Source organism: Anomalospiza imberbis, chromosome 2 (genome assembly GCF_031753505.1).
Source record: "Anomalospiza imberbis isolate Cuckoo-Finch-1a 21T00152 chromosome 2, ASM3175350v1, whole genome shotgun sequence".
NCBI lineage: Eukaryota > Metazoa > Chordata > Aves > Passeriformes > Viduidae > Anomalospiza > Anomalospiza imberbis.
In genome coordinates this window covers 31851865-31874320 of record NC_089682.1, presented here as the reverse complement: position 1 = coordinate 31874320, position 22456 = coordinate 31851865, and the positions used below count along the sequence as shown (strand labels likewise).

Here is a 22456-nt window from a genome sequence, read left to right as displayed (position 1 = left end):
GCCATGGCAGGGACACCTTCCACCGTCCCAGGCTGCTCCAAGCCCCATCCAGCCTGGCCTTGGGCACTGCAGGGATCCAGGGGCAGCCACAGCTTCTCTGGAAAACCTGTGCCAGGGCTTTTCCATTCTCCCAGGGAACAATTCCCTCCCAAAATCCCATCTGTATTCAAGCCCAGATGGCCACAAGGCAGGAGGGAGCAGGAAGGAGCCCAGAGCACAGCAGGCTGATCTCCTGCTCCTCCCAAATCCCTGAGCCCAGCACAGACAGGATGTGGGGCAGCAGACCTCAACTCTGACCCAGCTGGCAAATCCTGAGTGCTCGCATTTTGCTCCACTAAGTGCTACCCCATCAAAACACAGCCTTATTTATCCCACAGGATGGTCCAGAGGGCAAAGACACATCTGGTGACAAAAGCCACTGAATGGGTTAATGTGCCAAAGGCTTTCTGCCCCAGTGCTGGTGCCAACCCAGTGACCTGAAGGCCTAGAATAAAAAAAGAATTAGAGTAAGGCAAAACTGAAGTGCCTCTCTCTTTCAAGGGGAAAATTGATAAAATCAGGGTCTTCCCCAGCTTCCACAGGCACAGCTGACATCAACAGAGACAGCCTGAAACAGTGGACATGTCAGATTTACCAGCATGAGGTTAGGGCTTGTCTTCCCAGAAACAAGGGTGCACTTGTTCCTGTATCTGCCAGACAAGGGGATGCTTTGTGCAAGTCAAAGAAATCATGGCTTTTTCTAATACTTGACATATGGAAGGGATTTACCTATTTTTCCCTAAGACAGATTTAAATGGGTTCAGTGCACTGCCAGAGGGAAATCAAATGAAGTCACAAGCAGCAGCTGAGTGTCCAAAGCCAGCATCCCTCTGGAGAGGAGGCAGAAGCTTGGCTTGTTTATTCATTACTGTTTTTTAAATCTCAAGGGTGAAGTGTTGGGGAAAGAAAATAAACCATCAGTCATCCTGGGAGTAAATTTAAATGCTGGAGTTGGCTCTTCACACAAAAACTTTGATATTTCAAGCCCAGCACATAACAGACACTGGTCCATCATAGGTTCCACTTCGCCTTGTGCTGTTTATCCCTCCCTTCTGGCTGGAGAAGCAGGAATCCCTGATGGCAGCAGCAAAATAATTTGGCCAGACTTGAACACACAGCTACTAAATCCTGCACACACACACAGGGTAACTCTGCATCAACCTCAAGGGGAAAAAAAAGAAGAGAAATGAGAGATCCTTTCCAGATACTGCTCAGCTACACCCCTACTTCTGATACAACCTGAGGCTCTCGAGCGTTTTGGGGAAGGAAAAGGCCCAGACAAGGAGGCACAGCCACAGAGGGGTGGTTTGCCCAGGATGTGGGGTGGTTTGAGCGGTGACAAACCAGGCGTGGCAAGCAAAACCTCCACAGCGAGCTCTGAATTACAGGAACCAGATCTGTTTTTCCAGAAAGACCACAGAAAGTCACGTCAGAAAACGTCAAACGTGAAGGGATGGCGGCGAGCGAGAAGGAAGGAGCTTTGTGGTGAAAGGAACAGTCTGGGGGAGCGAAGAGCCGACATCACCAACACCAAACGCGCCCATCTCTCCCCCCAGCCATCATCAGATGGGATTTTGGGAAGGAATTCCTCCCTGGGAGGGTGTAAGGCCCTGATTGCCCAGACAAGCTGTGGCTGTCCCTGGATCCCTGGAAGCGTCCAAGGCCAGGTTGGATGGGGATTGGAGCAAGCTGGGACAGTGGAAGGTTGTAATTCCCTCATCTTGGAGGTCTCTTCCCACCCAAACTATTCTGTGATTACAATCAAGAGAAGGGTTGGTTTCTGCTAAAAGGGACAAGGATTGGGGTCTCTTTCCTCTCCTTTTGCTAAGCATCCAGCTGACTGATCCCACTGGAATTTGGTTGGGAATTTGAGTCCAGCAAGGACACTCTGGCATGAAGGGGATGTTAAAGTCTCCAAACTTCTGCTGTTCACAGCACCCTCAAATCAAGAGCCTGGTGCCTGCCCAACAGCCTCAGACCCCCAGCTGATGGGCAGGGAGGAAAGAGCTGCTCTCCTTGGACCGAGGGCCATCTTTGGCACAGGCAGCATGACCTGAACAACCACCCAAACTCTACTTGTTGGTCAATGGTGCTGCTTTTTGTCACCCCAAAAGTCAACCTTGACTTCACAGCTGGCTTCAGGAGAGCTCACAAGGGAGCTGATTCAGTTCCTAGGAGTCACAGGCTGCAAGTGCACACTTCAAACAAAGCCTCAATTGTTTCATTTTTTTGTTCCATAATCCTCCCTGGAAAAGGGTTTCATTTGACTTGACTGAAGTCAATTGACTCTCAAGTGCTCGCTGACATCATCTGCAAATAAGTATCTGCCAAATAAAGGCTCAAAACTGCACATCAAGAGGAAATTATGGGTCCAGACCAGTTCACCAGCTTTGATTTAACACCTCACTGTAGACACAGCACAAAGGAAAAAAAAAATAGAATAATTTTCAAGGTTGAGATGAGTACAAAGAGTCATTAAAACCTCCAGCCATGGACAAGCACATTTCCAGCTGCTGGTTATACACGTGAAATCCCACTCTGGAGCCTGGACACAGTTCTTCTGGGAACAACCTGGAGAAAAAGCTTAAATCTGCAACCAAACACTCCCAAAACGTTGCCCAGATGAACACATGCGACAGTAAACAAAAATCACAGATCAGCTTCACAGCCAACAAAGAAGTGTCATCAGTTTTCAGCTTTGCTAATCAGTTTTGTTAACAAGACGTGTCAGCAGCACAGAAGTTCCCAATCCCTAAAACCACAAGCATGCCTGGAACCCAAGCACTTTGGATCCCCACCCAGACCTCACAGGCAGCAGAGTTTTCTCTGAAACAACAAACTGGTAGATGACTGAAATGTCTTGTGACCAATGCCAGGAAAGCCACACCTCATGTATTTCAAGTTTTTCCCTGCCCTGCTGACCATTATTTCAGAGAGGGGCATTTGGCAAGGGCCTGGAAGAACAGGACAGAGGAGAATGGCTTTAAACTGCCAGAGGGCAGGGATGGATGGGATATTGGGAAGGAATTGTTCCCTGGGAAAGTGGGCAGGCCCTGGCACAGGGTGCCCAGAGCAGCTGTGGCTGCCCCTGCATCCCTGGAAGTGAGCAAGGCCAGGTTGGATGGGGCTTGGAGGAACCTGGGTTAGTGAAAGGTGGAATTAGGTGGTCTTTAAGGTCCTTCCCAACCCAACTCATTCTATGATATACTCCCAGATTGGTTCCTTCCCCAACTTCCACCTTTTCCTCTGCACACCCTTCTCAGGGATCATCACTACAAACTAATCCTACTCCTCCCTATTTGTTCCATTTCATTCATTTACTCCCACTGGGGACAGGTTTTCTTCTTATCTAGTTAATTTTTGTGGTAATTTTGGAGCCACAAGCATCCTTGAGGCACTTCCACAAAGTCTACTTTTATGAGAGACAGAAAAAAATACCTTCATCTTGGATAGGAAAAAAAGAAAGGATGATAAAAAGCCTTTTCCATTGGCCCCTGCACTCTCCCAGTGCATCCAGCCACCCAGTGAGGACAGGCTGCACAGTTGCTCTCCAACATTTTCTGCTCTGTCACAGCCCAACTGTCCTTGGATCTACTCCAGGACACCTGGGAATTCACAAGAGAGGCTGGAAAAGCAGAGTTGGTGAAGTAGGAGACTGGCAAATTCAACCCCAAATGTAAAGTAAATCACTGGAGTCCAACTCAAGGGCAGTAAGGTCACATTCACTTCCCTCTGAGTGAGGAAAATCAAGCCTCCTCTGGAAAAAGGCCACAATTTTTCACTATTCTGTTAAGATCAGAGAGAGAACTTCTGACATCAAGACTCCCACAAGTCAAACTTCCATGATGTCAGTGCCATTTCACTTTTCTCATTTTCTCTCCTCAAAATTCACACTCATGGCTCCACACATGGGGAAGGACTAAATGTCTGAGTAAAGACAGACACAATTAATTAACCTGGGACTAACAGGATCACAGGTTCCCATTGCCTCTTTGGAAAAGGGAGTATTCAATTGTAAAAGTCCAACTATAACAACAAGTACACAGCTGAGAGGAAGAACATTTGTTTAGGAAAACAAGCAGAAAAACCACCTCAATTTTTTCCCCTTCTTGGAGGGAAATCAGAAAATATTGTACCTTGATGCTGTATAAACAATCTCCAGCAGTAGCTGTAAGATTGTTTCACTCACAAGCCCAAAATCTGGCACCATAGCAGCTGCTGTGCAGAAAATTAACTGTATCCCAGTCAAAACCAGTACAGGGAACTCACAGGGAGAGTCTGGAAAGGCTTTCCCATATGGGTTAAACCAGGAGTTGATTGAGCATATTCAAACCAGTCAAGATTTTATGGGAGTGGCTGCACCTTAGAGTGGAGGAGCATTGTTGTACCCAGGTGTCCAGGGGGAAGAAATTCCTGTAAAAACACATGGCTGGCTCTAAGGGCCCAAAAACCCCTCCTTGCCCCCTTCTCTTCCCCCCTTCCCCAGCTGCAGCTGAGTTCAGTGCTGGCTGTTCAGAGCCCAAAGCCACGTTTTGCAGATGCTCTGCAGGAAAACCCTTTGACACCCCTAAAACTGTACAAATCCCAGGATTAATCACCCAGTCTGAGCCCATAATCCCAGCCCAGGCCCCACAATCAATGGGTTTTGCAGACTCTCCCCCACAGGCATTCTGCCTATATCAGGACCACACCAGAAATTCAGCATCAGTCAAACAGCCTCACCCTGACAATATTTAGGGTGCACCACAAGATTAGGCTCTAACCCTGTGGCTTTCCTGGGGTTTCCAGGACTTGATTTCCCATCCTTCAAAGCAGCTTTGCTGAAATAGGGAACCTTTTTGACACAGAACCGGCTGGTTCATCCCAACTTTTCTAGGAGGGTGTGGAAAGAGAAGCAAGCTCCTGGCAGGTTAATCCCAAGTTCCTGAGGCTGGAACACCTCTCTGCTCCTTGCCAGTCCTCCACATGATCCTGCCCTAAGAGAGGTAGCAAAATATGCTATTCCCAGTTAAAACCAGTAACACTCTGCCAAGTCTGGTCTGAAGGCACCACACAAAGCAAACGCAATTCCTGCCTGGCTCAGCTGTCACATGGATTTCAAACAGCTCCCCTGGACAATCATCCACCTCACAGCCTCCCTGTAAAGTGAAGGGCTCAAAGTTGAATTTTACAAGATGTTTAAGTGATGTGTAAAACCCTAAACACAGCCTGGTTTTGCTTTCATTTCCAAGCATCATGGGGAAAAAAAATAGAATCTCAGAATTAGAAGAGTTTGGGTTGAAAAGGACCTTTAAAGATTATCTAGCCCAGAGCCTTCTAATGAGGGGGGCACCCTCAGGAGCAATCAGGAAAAAATCACGTTGATATTTAATGGAATGACTGGATTTCCCTGCATTTAGCCCATAAAGCCAGCATGATAGGACACATCCATTCATGGGAACTCAGCTCTGAGTCACTGATCACATCCAATGCTTCAGTGCCCAGCCTCAAATCAAACAACCTTGAAAGAGCCTCTTTCCCCCAAAAGCTCCTGTGCCTTCAGGTCTACAGTCTGAAACCCTCACAAATTGAAAAACATAAGGAAAAGGGCAAATGAACCCATCCTCTACTAGCAGATTTCAGCAAAGCAAGCAATTTCTGTGACCAGTGACCTCTGGCCATTTGGGAATCAGCCCTGACAAAGTCCCAGCTCCAAAGCCTGTGGCTTAGATCATCTGTTCAGGTCATTTCACAGCTCTGGCCAAGCGGGAATTACAAGAGCATTTCACCAGAGAGTGAATTAATACACCCAGCCCAGACACAGCACTGCAATTCATTATGCTGATGGATCACAGCTCCTCATTTATCTCTGCACAAAAGGACCCCAAAAAGCCATCAGAAGCCTCAGTTGGAGGTCATATGATGCATTTAACCAAATGGACTATCTGGAATCACACACATTTCACTTGAAGGGCATAAATCCTGACAGGGACTGCCCAATTCACAGGAAGGGGTTGATATATAATTTCTAGATCTGCAGCTACTTGAGCAGCAGCAGATAAAGGCAGGGAGAGGCTTTATTGGGTATTTCCCCTCCCACATCCTCAGAGTTCAGACAACGTGCAATTAAGAAGAGGATTAGGAGATTTGTGATGGAAAGAAAGACCATGTTTGATAGCTCAGCCCAGCCAGTCAATAAAAGCGGCTTCTTCTTTTTACTGGACAGATTAAACAATTATCATTGCTATTTCCTTTGGCAGGAAATCTTTGTCCCCTCTCCCACCCAGGATGATTTCCAGGGTGGGATATTTGCTGTGTACAAACAACAGGGGTTTGGAAGCAATTAAAAAATGCTTCCATGCACTGACTTCATAATATCCTTGGTTGAATATGCGATGAACAAGCTGTGGTTAGATCAGAAATTCCTTCCTCACACCAGCTACAGAGATTATAATCATCTGAATCTCAGCAAGACCATTTCTCCTCCTTCACATGTCTTTTATTTAAAAAACATTAAAAAAAAAAAAAGAAAAAAGAAAGGGGATTGTGCCATTAAAGCTGAGGGCCCACAATAGAAAAAAAGGAATTTTGCAAATGTTCAAAATTTTAAAAGGAGATCAGAGTACATTGGTTGTGTGCCTTCAGCCCCTTTCTTCATTCTCAAAGGTCAGAGAAAAGCAAAGGATAATGACAATTCCAGCAAGCTGCCTCTCAACCCTAGAACTCAGGTGTCCAATTAAAATTCTCATTTTCATGTAATTTTTTAACATAGAGTAGGAAGCTTGATGTACACACATTTGAAGGAAAAAGAGAGGAATCATTAAAATTCTGGCGGTTGAGGTGCAGCACAATTCAGACAACAAACATTCACAGGCATCAGCTGAAGATGTCATGGAGGCAAGGTGGGGCTGTGACTCAAATTTGGATGAAAGCCTCTTATTCTGGGGAGTTTGATGTTTTAACAAGAAAGCAGATAACACAGCCTGCACCTCATTTTAGGCTTTCTTCTCCTACCCCTGCTGCTGTCTCCATCTCTCTTTTACCAAAGTGGAAGTTGAGGCCTCAGAAAGACTTTAAAAAGATCAGCTCAGACTGGACATATTTTTAAGCCTGGATCAGCTACCTTTAAACACAAAGGATTCCTTTCCAGCACTAGCAAAGACCAATGGAAATTCCAAGCAGACTTGGAAAGCTGACACTGATATTTTCTGGTAAGGCAAGCAGAGGCAGATTTCGCAGAAAAATTCATGGCAACTTTTCTGTAAATTTTTAGGTAAGAACTGCAATGTTCTGCTGGCTTGAAGTGGTCACCCAGACCGAGCTGAAAGCAGAGGGAAAACAGCAGCAACACTCCTGCTTTGCAAAAGGAAATTTGTTTCAGGCTGCATAAACTCAAGGCGTGACTTTCCAAGTCACAGGGGAGCTCCCAGCCAAGCTGCACCACCAACAATGGCTGCAATTCACAACCAGGAGTCTTTCTGGCACGGGATCTGCCACACAGCCCTGTTTGCTCCTTCACAGCTGCTTTTCCAAGAGAAAAAGCGCTCCAGAGCCAAGAAGATTCCTGGTTATAGGCTTAGAAACAGAACAGAGGAGCCAAGGGATAGGAGAGCAAAATTAAGCATTCAGAAGGCAGCCAAAGGGTCCCCTGGGAACACTTACAGATGAAACAAGATTTAAAGAAGGAAAAAAACCCCAAATTTAACTTGCAAGCACACTTTAAAAAACCACCCCAGGCAACATGGGAGTACAGGAGAACAGTTAAACAATATCCTTACCCAGATGATGCAACAGGGTGGTTTTGACAGCGGTATTTTCACACTTCTCTTATCAACGCATGACAAGACCTCATGTCACAGCCCAGAACAAGAGGGGAGGTTGCCTGGATTCCCTCTGCCACAGCTCTTACAATCTATATTTATCCAGGGGAGGGAAGAGTCACCTCCAACAGCTTTCCCATTCACCTCCAGCTTGTTCTCACCTTCTGTTGCCTTTCATTAAACCCCAGAAGGGTTTGGGTTGGAAGGGACCTTAAAGATCCTCCAGTGCCACCCCTGCCACGGGCAGGGGCACCTTCCACCATTCCAGGCTGCTCCAAGCCCTGCCCAGCCTGGCCTTGGACACTGTCAGGGATCCAGGAGCAGCCACAGCTGCTCTGGGCACCTTTTTCCCCTACCTACAAACTCGCTGCCACACGTAAGAACAGAATGATAAAGGTTGGAAAATACCTCCAAGATCACCAAGTCCCTTCTGGGACCAAATACCACCATGCTCACTGAAACCACACCATGAAGGCAGAGATGCTGCAGAAACACAGGACCTACATATCCCGCCAAGGGTGCTGCAAGCACCAGCAGGACACAGAGCTAGGAGTTAAAAACCACAAGGAAAATATTCCCCTTTAGCATAATATACACAGATTTGGGCACATTCAATCCCCTGGAGCCCCATGACCAACCTAACTGGGCCCATCTCCACATAAGCCATATGGGGAGGACCTCCTGCCATGGTCAACTGTTGGAGTCCAGGACATCCCTCTGGCTGCCCTGGCTGTCTTGAGACCCTGGCAGGGGGCTCAGAGACCTTGGCATGATGTCAAAAACACCTGTGGCTTCGATTTTAGCCCGTGGAAAAAGCTGACAGCTCTATATGAGGAATTACAAGCCACAAGGGTTTGAGTAGTGTGGTAGTTGAATTAACACTGGATGAAAAAGTAGAATTTTGGGTTTTGGGTTTTTAGAATGGGGTTCAAGGGGACAAGACCTTCCTGATCTTTTTCTCCTTACCCTCCATGTCTTGCTGTGATGGTGACACTTTTCTATTGGTTTAAGGTAGAGACACACTGTCTAACATAAATTATAGATATTGGCACATTATTGCAAACATGGCACACGTAGTTTTTGGCATAAAAGGTAAACAACACCTCAGAGGATGGACAGAATGCCATGGCCAACCTGCTAGGTTGGTTCAGCAGGTCAGAAAAAGAATGTTATAGGTAAGGAAAAATAAACCTTGAGAAGCCGACCCTATGCATTCAGACTCCTCCTCTGGCTGCACGGGCTGGGAGAACAAGGACTTTTACACTCTTGGGGTCATCCCGACACACAGACCCAGAGAGTCAACAACTCCCATCAAACATCCAAGCCAATAAATAAGGAAAAAACCCAAACATTTCATGCTCTCAACCGAGAGCTATAAGCCAGCATGAGAGGGAAGAGGTGGCAGCCAGCTGCTGTCACCTGCTCACCTTGGTGGTGTCATCATGTGACCGCTGGTACCGTTTCCAGCGGCAGCCGTAGATCCCGGTCAGACAGGACAGACATAGCTGGGGCTCGTAGTACTGCAGGGGTTGGTGTTTAACCATGCTCCTTCCAGCCCCTCCAGAGCCAGCTACCACAAATCCATCAGCTCCTGGGAACGCCCTGAGGCCAAGCAGAGAAAACAACAACAACAACAAAAAAAGGAAGTTAAAATCCCGAGCGATATTTCAGTACATTAACAAGCAATTTAATAATTAACCGTGTCCTCTGGCTACTGAGAGGAGGGATGAGAATCAGATCTATTCCCAGCCCTGCCAACATCTCCCACTCGTTACTCAACAAGACCAAGAAGTTTAATTAGTTTGCAAGTTTTGTTTCCTCCTGCAGCTTTTCTCCCACACCACCAAAAGCAAGGAGTTACAGGTAGGGAAAGCCACGTGAGGACAAAAGCAGGAGGATGGTGATCTGCAGCCCAGGTGATTGGGTTCTTATGAATGACTGAAGTGTAGAGAGACAGAGCTGCTGCAAGAACCACCTGGAAATCGATTCAGAGACCTCCACAAAGCTGAAGCTGAGCCAAGCTAAAGCAGTTTAATGTCAGCATCCCACGGAGCCAGCAAAACAGTCCCAGACGAGGAATAAACACTTCCATGCCTCCTGCAGAAGGGGCATCACAGAATCAGGGACAATCCTGAGCTGGAAGGGATCCAGCAAGGACCAAACTTCTGGCCCTGCACAGGACAACCCCAAGAATATGGGATACAGTGTGTGCATACACAAAATATATAATATAGATATTACCCTCTCCCTTTATAAACCTCTCAAGCACTCACAGGGATGCAGAGCTGGGTGCTGTGCTTGATCCCCCACCACATGTTTCCCACAGCTGCCTGCAGCACAGGTGTGCAGCCACAGCCCCACACGCTGCTGCTGTGTGCATCACCAGCGGGCTGGCAGTGGAGTTTGACAGCAGCTCAGCTTGCACAGTGCTTGCCCACCTTTCACGAGAGTGCAGGGTGTGCAAATCCCACCCTCTCCAGGGGAATGGCTTTGCTTCCTTACATGTGGGACTTCCAGGGTTCAGGTCTTGGGAAAAGCTGTGACAGCTGAGCAGCAACATCCTCACTGGCATCAGCAAAGCATGGCTGGGCTTAGGGAGATAAACCAGCCGCCTAAAAGCTTTTCCTTGACACATCCCATGGAAGGAAGCCTCCAAAAGCAGGGCTGACCGTAGTTTTCACTCCAGCTGATGCACCAGGCGATGCTGCAGGCAGTGCAGACACTGTGCTGGAGTCTGGAAATGTCAGCAGGGACACAGACAGCTCACTCCTCCCAGCTCCTGTGTGTCTGTGTCCATTCACGCTCCGTGCTGACAGCCCAGGACAGCCTTGCCCTGACACTTTAATCAGGACTCAGCATCCCAGAGGCAGGAGGCTGTTGTGGCTCCAGACCCAGCAGCCTGTCACCACGCTGTCCCCACAGCCCTGTGCCTTCATCTCCCCCGGACACAGAGGCAGCTTTGTGCTTTCGGCAGAGCTCCCTGCACTGCTGACACGAGGTGGGCATGACCCACACATCCATGTGTGGCCAGCCCAGCTCCCCACGTGGCTCTGCTCGTCCCCTGGGGGGTGACAAGCAGGACAGAGACACAGGGACAGCCAGCCTGACATGAGAGCTGTTTGCTGCTCATGTCCCCCCCCGTGCTGCTGTACCACCTCCGTGCCCTCGTGTCGAGGTCACCTCCGTGCCCGCGGTTCACCTCTCCTCTTGCTATTTATAAAGCTCAGCATTAGTCACTGCTCATGGTGCCTCCCCATCTTCAGCTTCAGGAGCATCCCCAGGAAACGAGCCTCCCCCTCTGCCTTCCCACCACAGGCACAAAACCTGTCACAATGGGACAGAGACACGGAGGAGGTGCAAAACTGGATGCTATTTAAAGGTCTTGGGCTAAACCACCCTCTCTGCCCTGAAGATTCCAAGCGTGGAGTGATGTACAAGATGCTGAGGGATCTGTACAAGATGCTGAGGGATCTGTGCAAGATGTAAAAATCATTCACAGCCTATTAACAACTCCCCAGCCAAACCCCTTATTCCCACCCTGAAAACCAAAAAGGCTGCAGTTGTTCCAAGTAATCCTGTACTAATTCTTCTCCAAAGGACAGCTTCTCTCCTGGTTTCCACCTCTTCTGCTTTAGTCATGCAAGGCAGGAGGGCAGATAAACCAGCTCCATCCACAAAAGCTTGCACTGGCTATTTCATTTCACCACTTGCAGGAATTATGTCAATTTGACAGGAGAGAAATCCTTCCCTGTGAGGGTGGGCAGGCCCTGGCACAGGTTGCCCAGAGGAGCTGTGGCTGTCCCTGGGTCCCTGGCAGTGCCCAAAGGCAAAGACAGATGAAAAGGCCCTGTAAGACACCAAGTGAAGCTCCCACCCTGGTTCCTCTCACTGTAAAGGCAGGCACTGTGGGAGCCCAGAATTCCAGGCTGCCCTCCGCAAAAACTCAGGAAAAGGACAAGGAAGGGAAAAAAAAAAAAATCTAAGACGAGTTTTTAAAAATCCACTCCTAAATACAGTGTAATTGCATGAGGCACAACCAACAAGCCTAAAATCACTCCCTCTTCTCCATGAGCATCACACAGACCCATAAAAGCCCCAAAACAGATGGGAAAGGACAAAACCCAGCACCCACCCTGCCCTCCACACACACGGACACCTGAGCAGTAACAGGAGCTCCGGGGAGAGAAACCACACTGATAGCATCTGCCCAGAGAGCCTGGCTTGGCCAAGAGCATGGGCTCAATACTTACTGCTCCTGCTTCCAGAAACGGAGTCAGAGGAGCAGCAAAAAGTCTGCAGCACCTCCCAATCACTGTTCCCATGACATCTCCAGCTGTCGAGGTGCAGAAAGCAGCCTATGAATGATTCAGCCCACTGCTGGTTAGCATTACATACAGAAATGAAAACAGGAAGCAAGACAACAGGCATTAATTATTCAAATCCAGCAACGTGCACCAGGAGGGAGGGGAGGGGGAAAGAAATAAAATAGAAAACACAAACCCACTCATGCTTTCAACCTTGACTTTCAAGATGCATCATCTGCCAATGGCTATGAGCTGCTCAGAGCTGAGTAACCAGCTCGCTTGTCCAAAAAGGGGGAGCAGGGTAGATTCCACCTAGAAATACAATGGGAGCATTTTCCAGAGGCTCCAGGATGCCTAATTAGCACACACTGCACTTCTGAGATACTGAAGTGGAGGTATTGGTTACACATTATTCCTTTCCAAACAGCTTTGGAGGGAAAAAAAAAAAAAGGGAGAATTAGAGTTGCAAATTTAAAAGTTAAGCTCTCTGTGGAGATCTGGCCTAAATATTTTGATTTTTGTCTGAGGTAACTACTCCATCCCAGTAGTCTCAGGGCAAAATGCAGAAACCTGGACTGGAGAGGGAAGGCAGCAATCAAGACCAATCACTAAAGCATCTCAGTGCCCTCATTTTAGTGAGGAGAAGAGCAACAGCACAAGTCCTGAAGTGCTCTGAGTAAACAGTGGGGATGAAGCTCCAGAGGAGCAGGTTTAACGACCTTTCCCAAGGCTTGCTGCAGTCCAAGCCCTATCCTTTAATCCCCCTTCAAGGAGACTGAGGGGAGACTCACTGCAGGTACATCTTCCCCATGGGGGAAGAGGAGGGGCAGGCACTGATCTCTGCTCTTTGGACAGTGACAGGACCCAGGGAGGGGCTGGAGCTGTGCCAGGGCAGGTTTAGGTTGGAGATCAGGGAAAGGTTCTTCCCCCAGGGGTGCTGGGCACTGCCCAAGCTCCCCAGGGAATGGGCATGGCCTTGAGGCTGCCAGAGCTCCAGGAGCTCCCAGGGAGGAATTGCTGGACTGTCTGTGCAGGGCCAGGGATTGGAATTGATGATCCCTGTGGGTCCCTTCCAGCTCAGGATATTCTGTGGTTTTTAAAAGCCAAGCAGCTTTGCTGCCCTTCCAGCCACACCACAGATTGCTCAGGATGGTTTGGATCAGCACGTCCAAAAGGAAACCCAAAACACAGCCAGGGATGCTTCAAGGGAGGCTTACAAATAATGAATCATGGAATCATTAAGGCTGGAGAAGCCCTCTAAGATCATGGGGTCCAACCACCAACCCAGCACTGCCAGGTCCACGCCAGCCCATGGAATGCTGAAGTCTCAGGAGAGGCCGGAGCAGAAACAAGCATTTGGAAAGAGGCAGACACACTTTTTTCTCCAACAAGCCCACCACCCATGCAGATGTGGTCTCCTACAGGATCTCCACCTGCCAAGGCACGGCTGGGAAGACCCATCCAATGGAAAACCTCGGCCTTCCACAAGGTTCCAGAGAGGCAAAACTGTGGGGAGAACGAGGGGAAGAAGCACGCGCTCCCCCATACCTGGAGAGGCAGTGGGACACTCAAAACCAAAGCAAGCCCTGAGCACACAGGCTCTCATCTCCCAAAGTTCAGGCCCAAGGAAACTCACCCCACTTGCAATACAAATAAACATAAAAAATAGGGGGGTATTTGAGGTCAATTTTTAATGTTAACTCATTTTTAAAAAAAGAGCTTTGGCAGATTCTACTGATTTCCATATTAAAATAAGTGGTTTTCCTCTTGTTGGTGACTCCTGGGATCACTGTTTATCAAGAATCTCTGTAAATTCAACATCTTTATCTCTACTAAAACTTGCATCAATCTAATTGTGCTTAAAACCTTGTTAAGCAAATAATTTCCTATGCCAATTAAGTGAGAACATGCCTGATAATCAATTAGCCCTATTGATATGCTTGTAAGGCTGCTTGTCAGTCGTTTCCCTAATTATACTGGAAAATCCTGATTTTCCTTAAATACTTTCTAAAAAATTAAGCTATTCCAGAGCAAACTCTACAGTTCTGTGCACAAAAAAAAAAGGAAAAATAGAAGAGAAATCTCTATGGCCCTGCCAGGACTGAAATTATTACCTAAATTCTTGGGATTTGCATGCACTCTCCATTGGTTTTCATACACATTTTTTTATTAATACACTGAACTCATCCAAGCCAAAGTAATGCAATTTCATTTTCCCCGACGTGGAAAATGGAAATGGAAGAGGGTCAATATCCCCATCTGTTTAATAACAAGCTATTACTGAGGGCTGTTTGCTCTAGCCACTCCCACAGGAGGAAATCGAGATGCACACACACACACACACTGAGCACCATTTTCCACATTTTGCTGGCACAAACCCAAAGCATCTCAGCTTGCAAGAGCCAAGATTTCATTTCAAGGCAGGAATGGGACACCCCAAAGCCAGAAAACAGCCTCAGGTGATTCATTTTGGGGGTGGAGGATGCCCAGGCAACGACCCTGCAGGGTTATTCTTCTCCATACATTTTTATTCCCTACTCTGGAGATCAGGTTGGGTCAGAGGTCTCCCACCCACTTTTTCCAGGCTAAAAACATTCATTTTTACACTGATAATACTGCACAAACAAAAGCAGCAGATATTCAAAACTCCAGTCAGCATCTATTTTTTTCCCCTGTGGCAAACAAACAAAAAAGATTAACTGCAGGAAAGTTTCCTCTGCCATGTGCATATGGATATATGGAATATTTTGGATGAGAGCTGAGGCAGGAAAGCACAACAACCTTGTCCTTAAAGCTGAGTGCTGCTGCCTCAATGACAGAAAATAAGAGTTGGGGGGAAAACAAATTTAAACTGAAAAAGAAACGTCTACAGGCCATGTGCTGGTCTGGCAGGGCACTCAGAAGGGGAACATCCGTGTCTCCCTGAGATCCCAAAAATCCATGGCTACATGCCAACCCAGAGAGAGCCTGCAGAGCCACTTGGATTCCCCAAAGTGGCACATCAGACATCCCCAAACAGACACATCCCAAAAAAGATCTGGCTGACGTGGAGCCCCTGTGGGTCTGACCTGTTGTTTATTGTTCTTAAATGTTTTCTACAAAAAAAAAAAAAAATTTACAGCTTTGAAACTAGGGCAGCGTGTAGTTTGGGGATTGTACACTTCCAGTTAATGAAAATTCAGACTTCAAAAGATAAATACTTCAAAGGGATCACAAAAGAAAAACTTAGACTTTAATCTGCCTAAATAAATAAGCACAGGACGGACTAACGCCCTCTGCAACAGAGCCTCTTAATGTTTTCCACAAAGTGAGGCAGGAATGGGTGCCTGGAACTCTCAAAGGATGGAAGAAGAGGAACAGGGCACCGGAAAAACCTGTATAAACTTCTAGCAGAGCAATAATTAAACACAATCTCTTCTTTCTGCAACAACCCTACAGGTCAAGGTGTTGGCACAGTTCTGAAAACACAAAATCTGCTGCAGATCCAAAAATATCAGGTGAGTCCACAAGCAGGTTCTGAAGTCACTCCAAGCAGCAAAGCACGGGTGGGACATGAGATAAAACATGGGACACTTCAGGTCCCCTCTGCCAAAGAATTTCTGACAACCTGAGTATAAAAAGAGCTTCATCTTCTGGGGGCTGGTGGAGAGATGGGCAACAACTCGTGAATTTCTCATATTTTTAATTCTAATAAGGCTCTTGGCTTTTAGAAGCAGCAAAGAGAAACATGAAGCAGACCAAAGTGTGTGAAATCACATTTTTGGCAAAGACAGTCAAACCTTTCCACCTTTGCAGGTCTATGTAAGGTGGAGTCCCCTTGGGACAACATTCCAGAAACATTGAGAGCAGCACAAGAAGCCAGCAGTTCAAGAGCTAAAAATCTAAAATAGCAGCTAAGGTGAGGTGAGACATCACCAGGAGCCTGACAGCGCTGATGATCTTGGCAGAAGACAGGGCAGTGGAGGGAATCTGAGCCACAAACCCCAAGGGACAGGCAGGAAAGCATCAAACTGGGAGAAGAGGGATGGCCAGGGAGTGTCTTGAGGAAGAGACCCCATGTTCAGCCTCTGCTGTCTGAAGAGCCTCTGACAGAGAATGTCCTGTGATGTTGGTATGGTCTGGGTGATGACACCACATCAGCAGGGATCAACAGAGACAGCCCAGGTGAGAAAAGGACAGGAAAAGGGAAGAATGAGAAGAAAACGCAGAAAAGCACAGCTGGATGCTAAGCAAAACCTGTGCACCAACAAGGAATTAAAAAGTGTTTAAAGAATTAAAAAGGTTACAGGACATTTTTCCTCTCCACAGACTCCAGGAGCTTTGCCATCCTCACCAAGCTGCAAACCAGAAGTCTGCACCAAGCCTTACCCATTACCAGCACGTTTTTGCTGAGAAATTAGGTGGAAACAGAGCTGGGTTAGAACGGGCACACCCTGACAAGCAGCTTCCTCTTCAGACAGGCATTCCTCCCTCTCCTGGTTTTCCCTCTCCAAACACAGCCCTGGAGAGTTGCCCATGGATGGTGCCAGCAGCCGGAGCAGGGGCCTGTCCCACACATTCCCTGCTGAAAACCTGGCTCCTGCCAGCAGGGAAAGAAAACTGCACCAACAGCCCCAGGAAGGCTCTGAGAGGGAGCCAAGTGCCTCCACACCCACTGCAGGCACTGGAATGGAAACAGCAAGAGAGGGGGGGAAAAAAAAAGAAAAAACCAGCAAGACTCATTTTCCAATCGATACCCTGCACATCTGCTGTGCAACTGCTACCCAGAGAATTAGGCATGAATGTTTCTGGCTTAATGAGAGGTGGAAAGTCCTGGTTAAATGGATTACAAGCTCTTTATTTCTTATGATTGATTCCTTCCATACGGCTGCAGGAGACATTACTCACGAAAAAAAAGGGTTCTCAAGTAGCAGAGGAGCTAAATAAATAAAGAAGAAAAACTTGCTTTGCCTTCCTGAGCAACCCGGGAGAGTGGAAGGTGTCCCTGTCCATGGCAGGGGGTGAAACTGGGTGGGCTTTGAGGTCCATGAGGTAACTGATGAAGTCCAGGAGAGGTTCAAGAAGTAAAGTCAGCCTTTCATCACCTCCACTACAGCTTTATGACTGCTTGAAAAACATGGAAACAAAAATGATATTGGGGAAAAATGAGATGCATGCATCCCCCATCCCCTCCTCCACGCCCCTGTGGCACAGAAGATATTTGATTTCTGCCAGAGGAAGGCTAACATCCACTTTGCCCCTCTTCTGTTCCAAGGAAGCAGAGGATTGTCTCATGTTCATAAAGCCTCCTTCCAGTTATTACTGTTTTTTTTTTTTCCAGTTCTCTGCAGATCAGTCTCTGCTCAATGCAGAGCAGGAGAGCTTCCCTGTCAAGAGGGAAAACTGCATCCAAGGAAACAAATAGGTAACAAGAGACAGGCTACAACCCCAACCCCATTCCAGAGTCACTCAGCTCCAGGTAAATGCCTGTCTTGACTGGGATTCCTGTATCCTGCCAAAAGCTGGTAATGATCTTTAGGAAGACATGAATAAGGGCAAAAGGATTTTACTTTGTTTGCTGCAGCATTAATCTTTCAGGAGAAAGGAATTTTCTCAATTGACCTGGCAAGGAGTTGCATCAGTCTTAAACGCTCCTTGCTTTCCAAAAAGCAACTCCAAATGTGGGCTAAGGTCACCCTGACACGAGGAGGGATGGGGACAGAGGGTGAGGTCAGGAAGGGACCCAGCCCTGCAGCCACAGGGTCACTCCCAGAGTTAGCAAAGGAGGCTCACAGACATTTCCAGCTCCTGCTCTAATAAAAACACAAAAACAAGGCTCCATCTGCCAGTTACATCAGCTCCTAGCTTGTTTTCCTTATGGAAAGGCCCAGTCATGAGGGATTCACAAACTCATTTAATGATGCAAGCCCAAGGCCTATTAGTCCAAGTGCTTTCAGTCATTTTTGAGAACTTTTAATAGGATGAGCATTGATTCTCTGAGCATTAACTCCCTGTGTCCTGGTGCCCTTTCCCCAGCACCAGTGACACTCTTCCAGACTGGCACATTATCAGCACAATGATGTTTTCAATATAATCAGGGCTAAAGTGAAACAGGGACACCTGCAGACATCTGTCTTCAAAGGAAGACGGTCAGGTTCTCTCACAGGCTGCCCAGAGAAGCTGTGGCTGCCCCAATCTTGGAATTGTTCAAGCTTGGATGGGGCTTGGAGCAACCTGGGACAGTGGAAAGTGTCCCTGGCCATGGCAGGGGGTGGCACTGGGAGAGCTTTAAGGCCCCCCAAACCATTCTGGGATTGATATCAAAGATATCCAAAACCTTTGGGGTGTTGGGATGAGCCTGGGGACCAGAGATGCTGGCACAAAGCTCTCTCCATCTGGGATTCCTCAAAACACTAATCTCATTTATTTATGACCCTCAGCCCCAGAGAGCCTGATCTCGAGGCAAGACCCCCAAGGGTCCGTTAACACACAGCAGTTTGGTGGGAATTGCTCCCAGCCCAGAGCAGTTTATCCAAACATCTGGAGCAGCTAAATCCCACAGGAGCCCAGAGGCCAGGATGTACCAGCATTTCTCTCTCCTTCTCTGCACCACTCTAAGCTTTCTAGGAAAAGGCTTAGGAAAAAGGACCAGTTGGAAGGGTTTTTTGTTGTTGGTTTTTTTTTTTTTTGTTTTTTTTTTTTTTTTTTTTTTTTTTTTTTTTAAGTAGCTCTGTGACGTTGGAGGAGCAAAAAACAAACAAACAAATCCAAGGGATTTGGAGCAGGGCAGGGTGCTCAGCAGCACACACTCAACACCAGCCATGCAAACATCCCTCAGTCAGTGAGACTGACCACAAGGACACATCCATTCACCACAGTGACCTTCCCTGTCCATCCTAAAAACACATCCATGGCACCAGGACATTGCTCAAGGCAGATCTTCAAGCACCACACCAGCAAAGGATTCAATAAAAAGGCTTCCTGCACATCTTTTGATGAGCCAGCCCTAGGCAAGCATGAGAAAAGTGCAATTTTCAAGGCTACACTTGCTCTGAAGACAGAACCCCCTGCCCAGGTGGGTCAGGCATCTCCCACCTGGAACACAGACCAAAAAGCAGCCACATTCCAGGGAAGCAGAGAAGAGCTTTCCAGAGCATAGAACTCTCACAGAAAAGCTATTATTATTATCAGTCTCCTACACATTTATTTAAGAGGTTCTCAGGAAAATTAGCCCGTGGGACCTGCACACAAACACAGCATTTCCAGGATTAAATGGCTCTTATCCCACTTCCAGAAAGCCACTCTGGGTTTCCATCCCATCAGATTAAGATCCTGCTTTGAGAGGCTACTGTTAAGGCAGGAGACAAGCAGCTATTCCTTCCAGGAGCCAAAATACCTTCATTTCCAGCTTATTTTCCTACCAAAACAGAGGGTGATTGCACAAGTGTCTCTGTTCCTGGTTCTTGCTTTCTCCTACCTTTCCTTCCCTCCCCAGGCAGCGATTCCCTGGAGCTCCAGCCTCTTCCAGCCCGGCTGGAATGCCCTCCAAGAGTCACTGCAGGGTGGGAAAAGATCAAATAAACCTCCCCCCAAAGGAAGAGCAGCTTACTAGCCCAGCCTGCTGTCAAGACTAATCAGCAAGTACAGCTGGAGAGGGGAAAGGATGGAAATGGGAAGATTAAAGATTTGAAATAAGTTCCAAAGAAACCAGACCATCCTTGCTCTTTTTCAGTATTTTTTGGTTAAGTAGGAAAATACCGAGAGCATTGAATAATTGACTTCACACTCAATAATTTGCTGGCCAAGCCAGTTCCTGCCACTGTTTTAAACAGAGTGAAAAGGCCCTGAAAAATAATGGGATGTTCATCAAATTAAGAGAAAGCACCCAAAAAATGATTGCTGCGAGTGGGAAATTTCAGCAAGAAATTTCAGGATGAGGCTTTATAAGCATTAGAAGCAAATAAAAAAAAAAAAGAAAAAAAAAAAAAGAAAAACAAAAAACCCAGTAACCAACAAAAACAAAACAACCCCCCCAAAAAACCCAAACAAACAAAAAATCAGTCAAACACAAAGGAAACAAAAAAAGAACATCAGCAATACCCTTCTTTTTGCTGGAATGGTTCTCCCGCATTACTGGAACTCAAGGGAAAATCAACTTCAAAAATTGCTCTTCCCTGGATGAGCACACCAGGGTTTAAAGCCACCAGTGTCCAGACTGGATAAACCAGAATTCCACAGGAAAAGAGCTGGCCAGGAAAGAAAGAAGATGAAAGGTAGAGAGGTGGAGGGTTTTTTTTTTTTCCCTGAAAAAGTGTTCCTTTCCAGACTAGCAAAGTATAACTGGGCACAGAAAATAGAAGGAATCTGGTTTTGCTGTATGAAAGCAGAAGGAAATGGCACAACAAATCACCAGGTGAATCTGTCATAGGGGAGGAAAGAAAGGGAAATAATTGGGAAGGGGGGGAGAGTCAAGCCTTTTTTGTTCCCAAATCTGGCAGTGTAGCTCTTTGTCCATGTTTCAGGAACCATTTTCAACTGAAAAGAGGAATCCATGGAAGTTTTCAGGGACAAGATGGACTTGGAGTAGCCTGGTCCAGCTGAAGGTACAAAAAAAGGAACTGGTTGGAACAAGGTGTTTTTAAGGTCTCTTCCAACCCACCCCATTCCATGATCCTCTGGATCTGAACATTCCTTCTGCTTCACCACTGCAGCCAGTGCCAGGCCTCCAATTTCCCCTGCATCCCTTGGCATGGGGGCATCCTGGTCAAGGTAAGGCATGGCCAGAACTTGAGGAGGTGGTTTTTTTTTTTTTTTGTCCTCCCCAGCCAGGACACAATTTATAAACATCCTAGGTATCCTCACATCAAGATTAGGGTTTTGTCTGGCTCAGGGCTCATGTGAGTCCCTTGAATTTCTGTCAGTCTCCAGGTCATTACCTCCAGCATGTTCTCCTTCATTCCCTGGTGCCTGATCCTATTTTTGGGTTCTCTGGGCTTATCAGCAATTTCACTGGTGTGTTTCTTTTATTTCCCCTCCCCATCCCAGCTCTCCCTTAAGCTGGTTTAGAGCAGTTATTTAAGAGTGCTCCAGGGTTACAAGGGGAAGGAGGCACCTTCCTCCCTGACCTCAATCCTGGCATGATCAGCACCTCTTCCAGACCTTTACCAGCCCCAGCCTTACTGGAACTCCTTATTTCAGAGACAGACACCAAACACTTCACCTTCCAAACCCAGGATTTGAGGCATTAGGTCTCAGCATTTAAATAGGCAGGCTGTGATTGTTTCTCCTGAACAGTCACTGAGTGGAAGCACCACCTGAGGCAGAGTCTTCCTCTGCCCAGTGCAGCTCTTCAGCCAAGAAAGCTGAGAAGAAACAAATCCATGGATCCTCAAGGCAGCAAGAACCAGACCAATAAATTCTAAAGATGGATGAGACAGAAGATGCCTCATTCATGGAAAAAAAAAATTTATTCTCTGTAACAGCTAAGGGCAACTGAGTTAAACTGGTTGAGCCCACAGGTGAGAGACATGAATTAAGCTTTGTGTTCTCTCCATCCTTTCCAGCTCAATAAAAAGCTGGAAATTAATAAAAATAATCCAGTGATTTTATTATTTTTATCTCTAAGGGAGAGAAAACTATGCAACTGCTAGACACCTTTTAAAGAAGACACCTTTCTCAATGAATTCTTGATTTAATTTTGTGGATTTTTGTGAATTCTGTTGGAAACTGCCTATCAGTAAAAATAAAATTAAAAAAAACCTGAAAAAACCCTAAATATTAAAATAATAAAATAAATTTTAAAAAACCCCACAGACTCAGACCTCTTGGCTCACACTTTTGATACAGAATGGGGTTGTGGTGGTTCCTGCTCATCCTCCATCCAGTGCTTCTGGAGTCAGTCTGCACATGCTTCAACATCACAGCAGGCTCTGGTAACCCACAGGATCCAGCTGCCAAGGTTATTCCATCAACTTGCTCTTCAGATAATTCCAGAGCTGACCTGAGCAGGTGATTGGAGTGCTGAGATCCCTCCCAAGCTGAACTATTTATTCTGTGATTTTCTGTAAGCAGAAATCACTTGCTTCAAGGAATGTAAGGAAGTGACTGGAAAGAGGACTAAGCAGGAACTCTGTATTTTACCCCTCTCTTTCCAGCAGAAAAGCTAAGCCTTTTTTCAAGTTTTCAACCAACCTGAGGTTTACAGGTTGTATCTAAACGCCAACAAAGCGAGGCTACTCAGGTTGGAAATCTCTTTTTTCCAGCAGAAACCCCTCAAGCCAGCAATTGGCCAAACTACTGCAAGTCATCATCTTCTCCCTATTTAATCCTGGCTAT

The 22456-nt window shown here is 46.8% G+C and overlaps 1 protein-coding gene across 4 annotated transcripts in view; it reads right to left on the bottom strand.

The window, feature by feature from the left end:
- The window catches only part of GDPD5 (glycerophosphodiester phosphodiesterase domain containing 5), a 105330-nt gene that overhangs the window by 51615 nt on the left and 31259 nt on the right, over positions 1–22456 (bottom strand). For 3 of the 4 annotated variants that reach the window (XM_068180452.1, XM_068180450.1, XM_068180451.1), the window contains exon 2: positions 9266–9440. In XM_068180452.1, the coding sequence (XP_068036553.1) occupies positions 9266–9382 (117 nt within the window). In that variant the 5' untranslated portion in view covers positions 9383–9440. Of the gene's footprint in view, positions 1–9265; positions 9441–12088; positions 12212–22456 lie in introns of those variants that run through there. The other variant, XM_068180453.1, reaches the window with a different exon arrangement.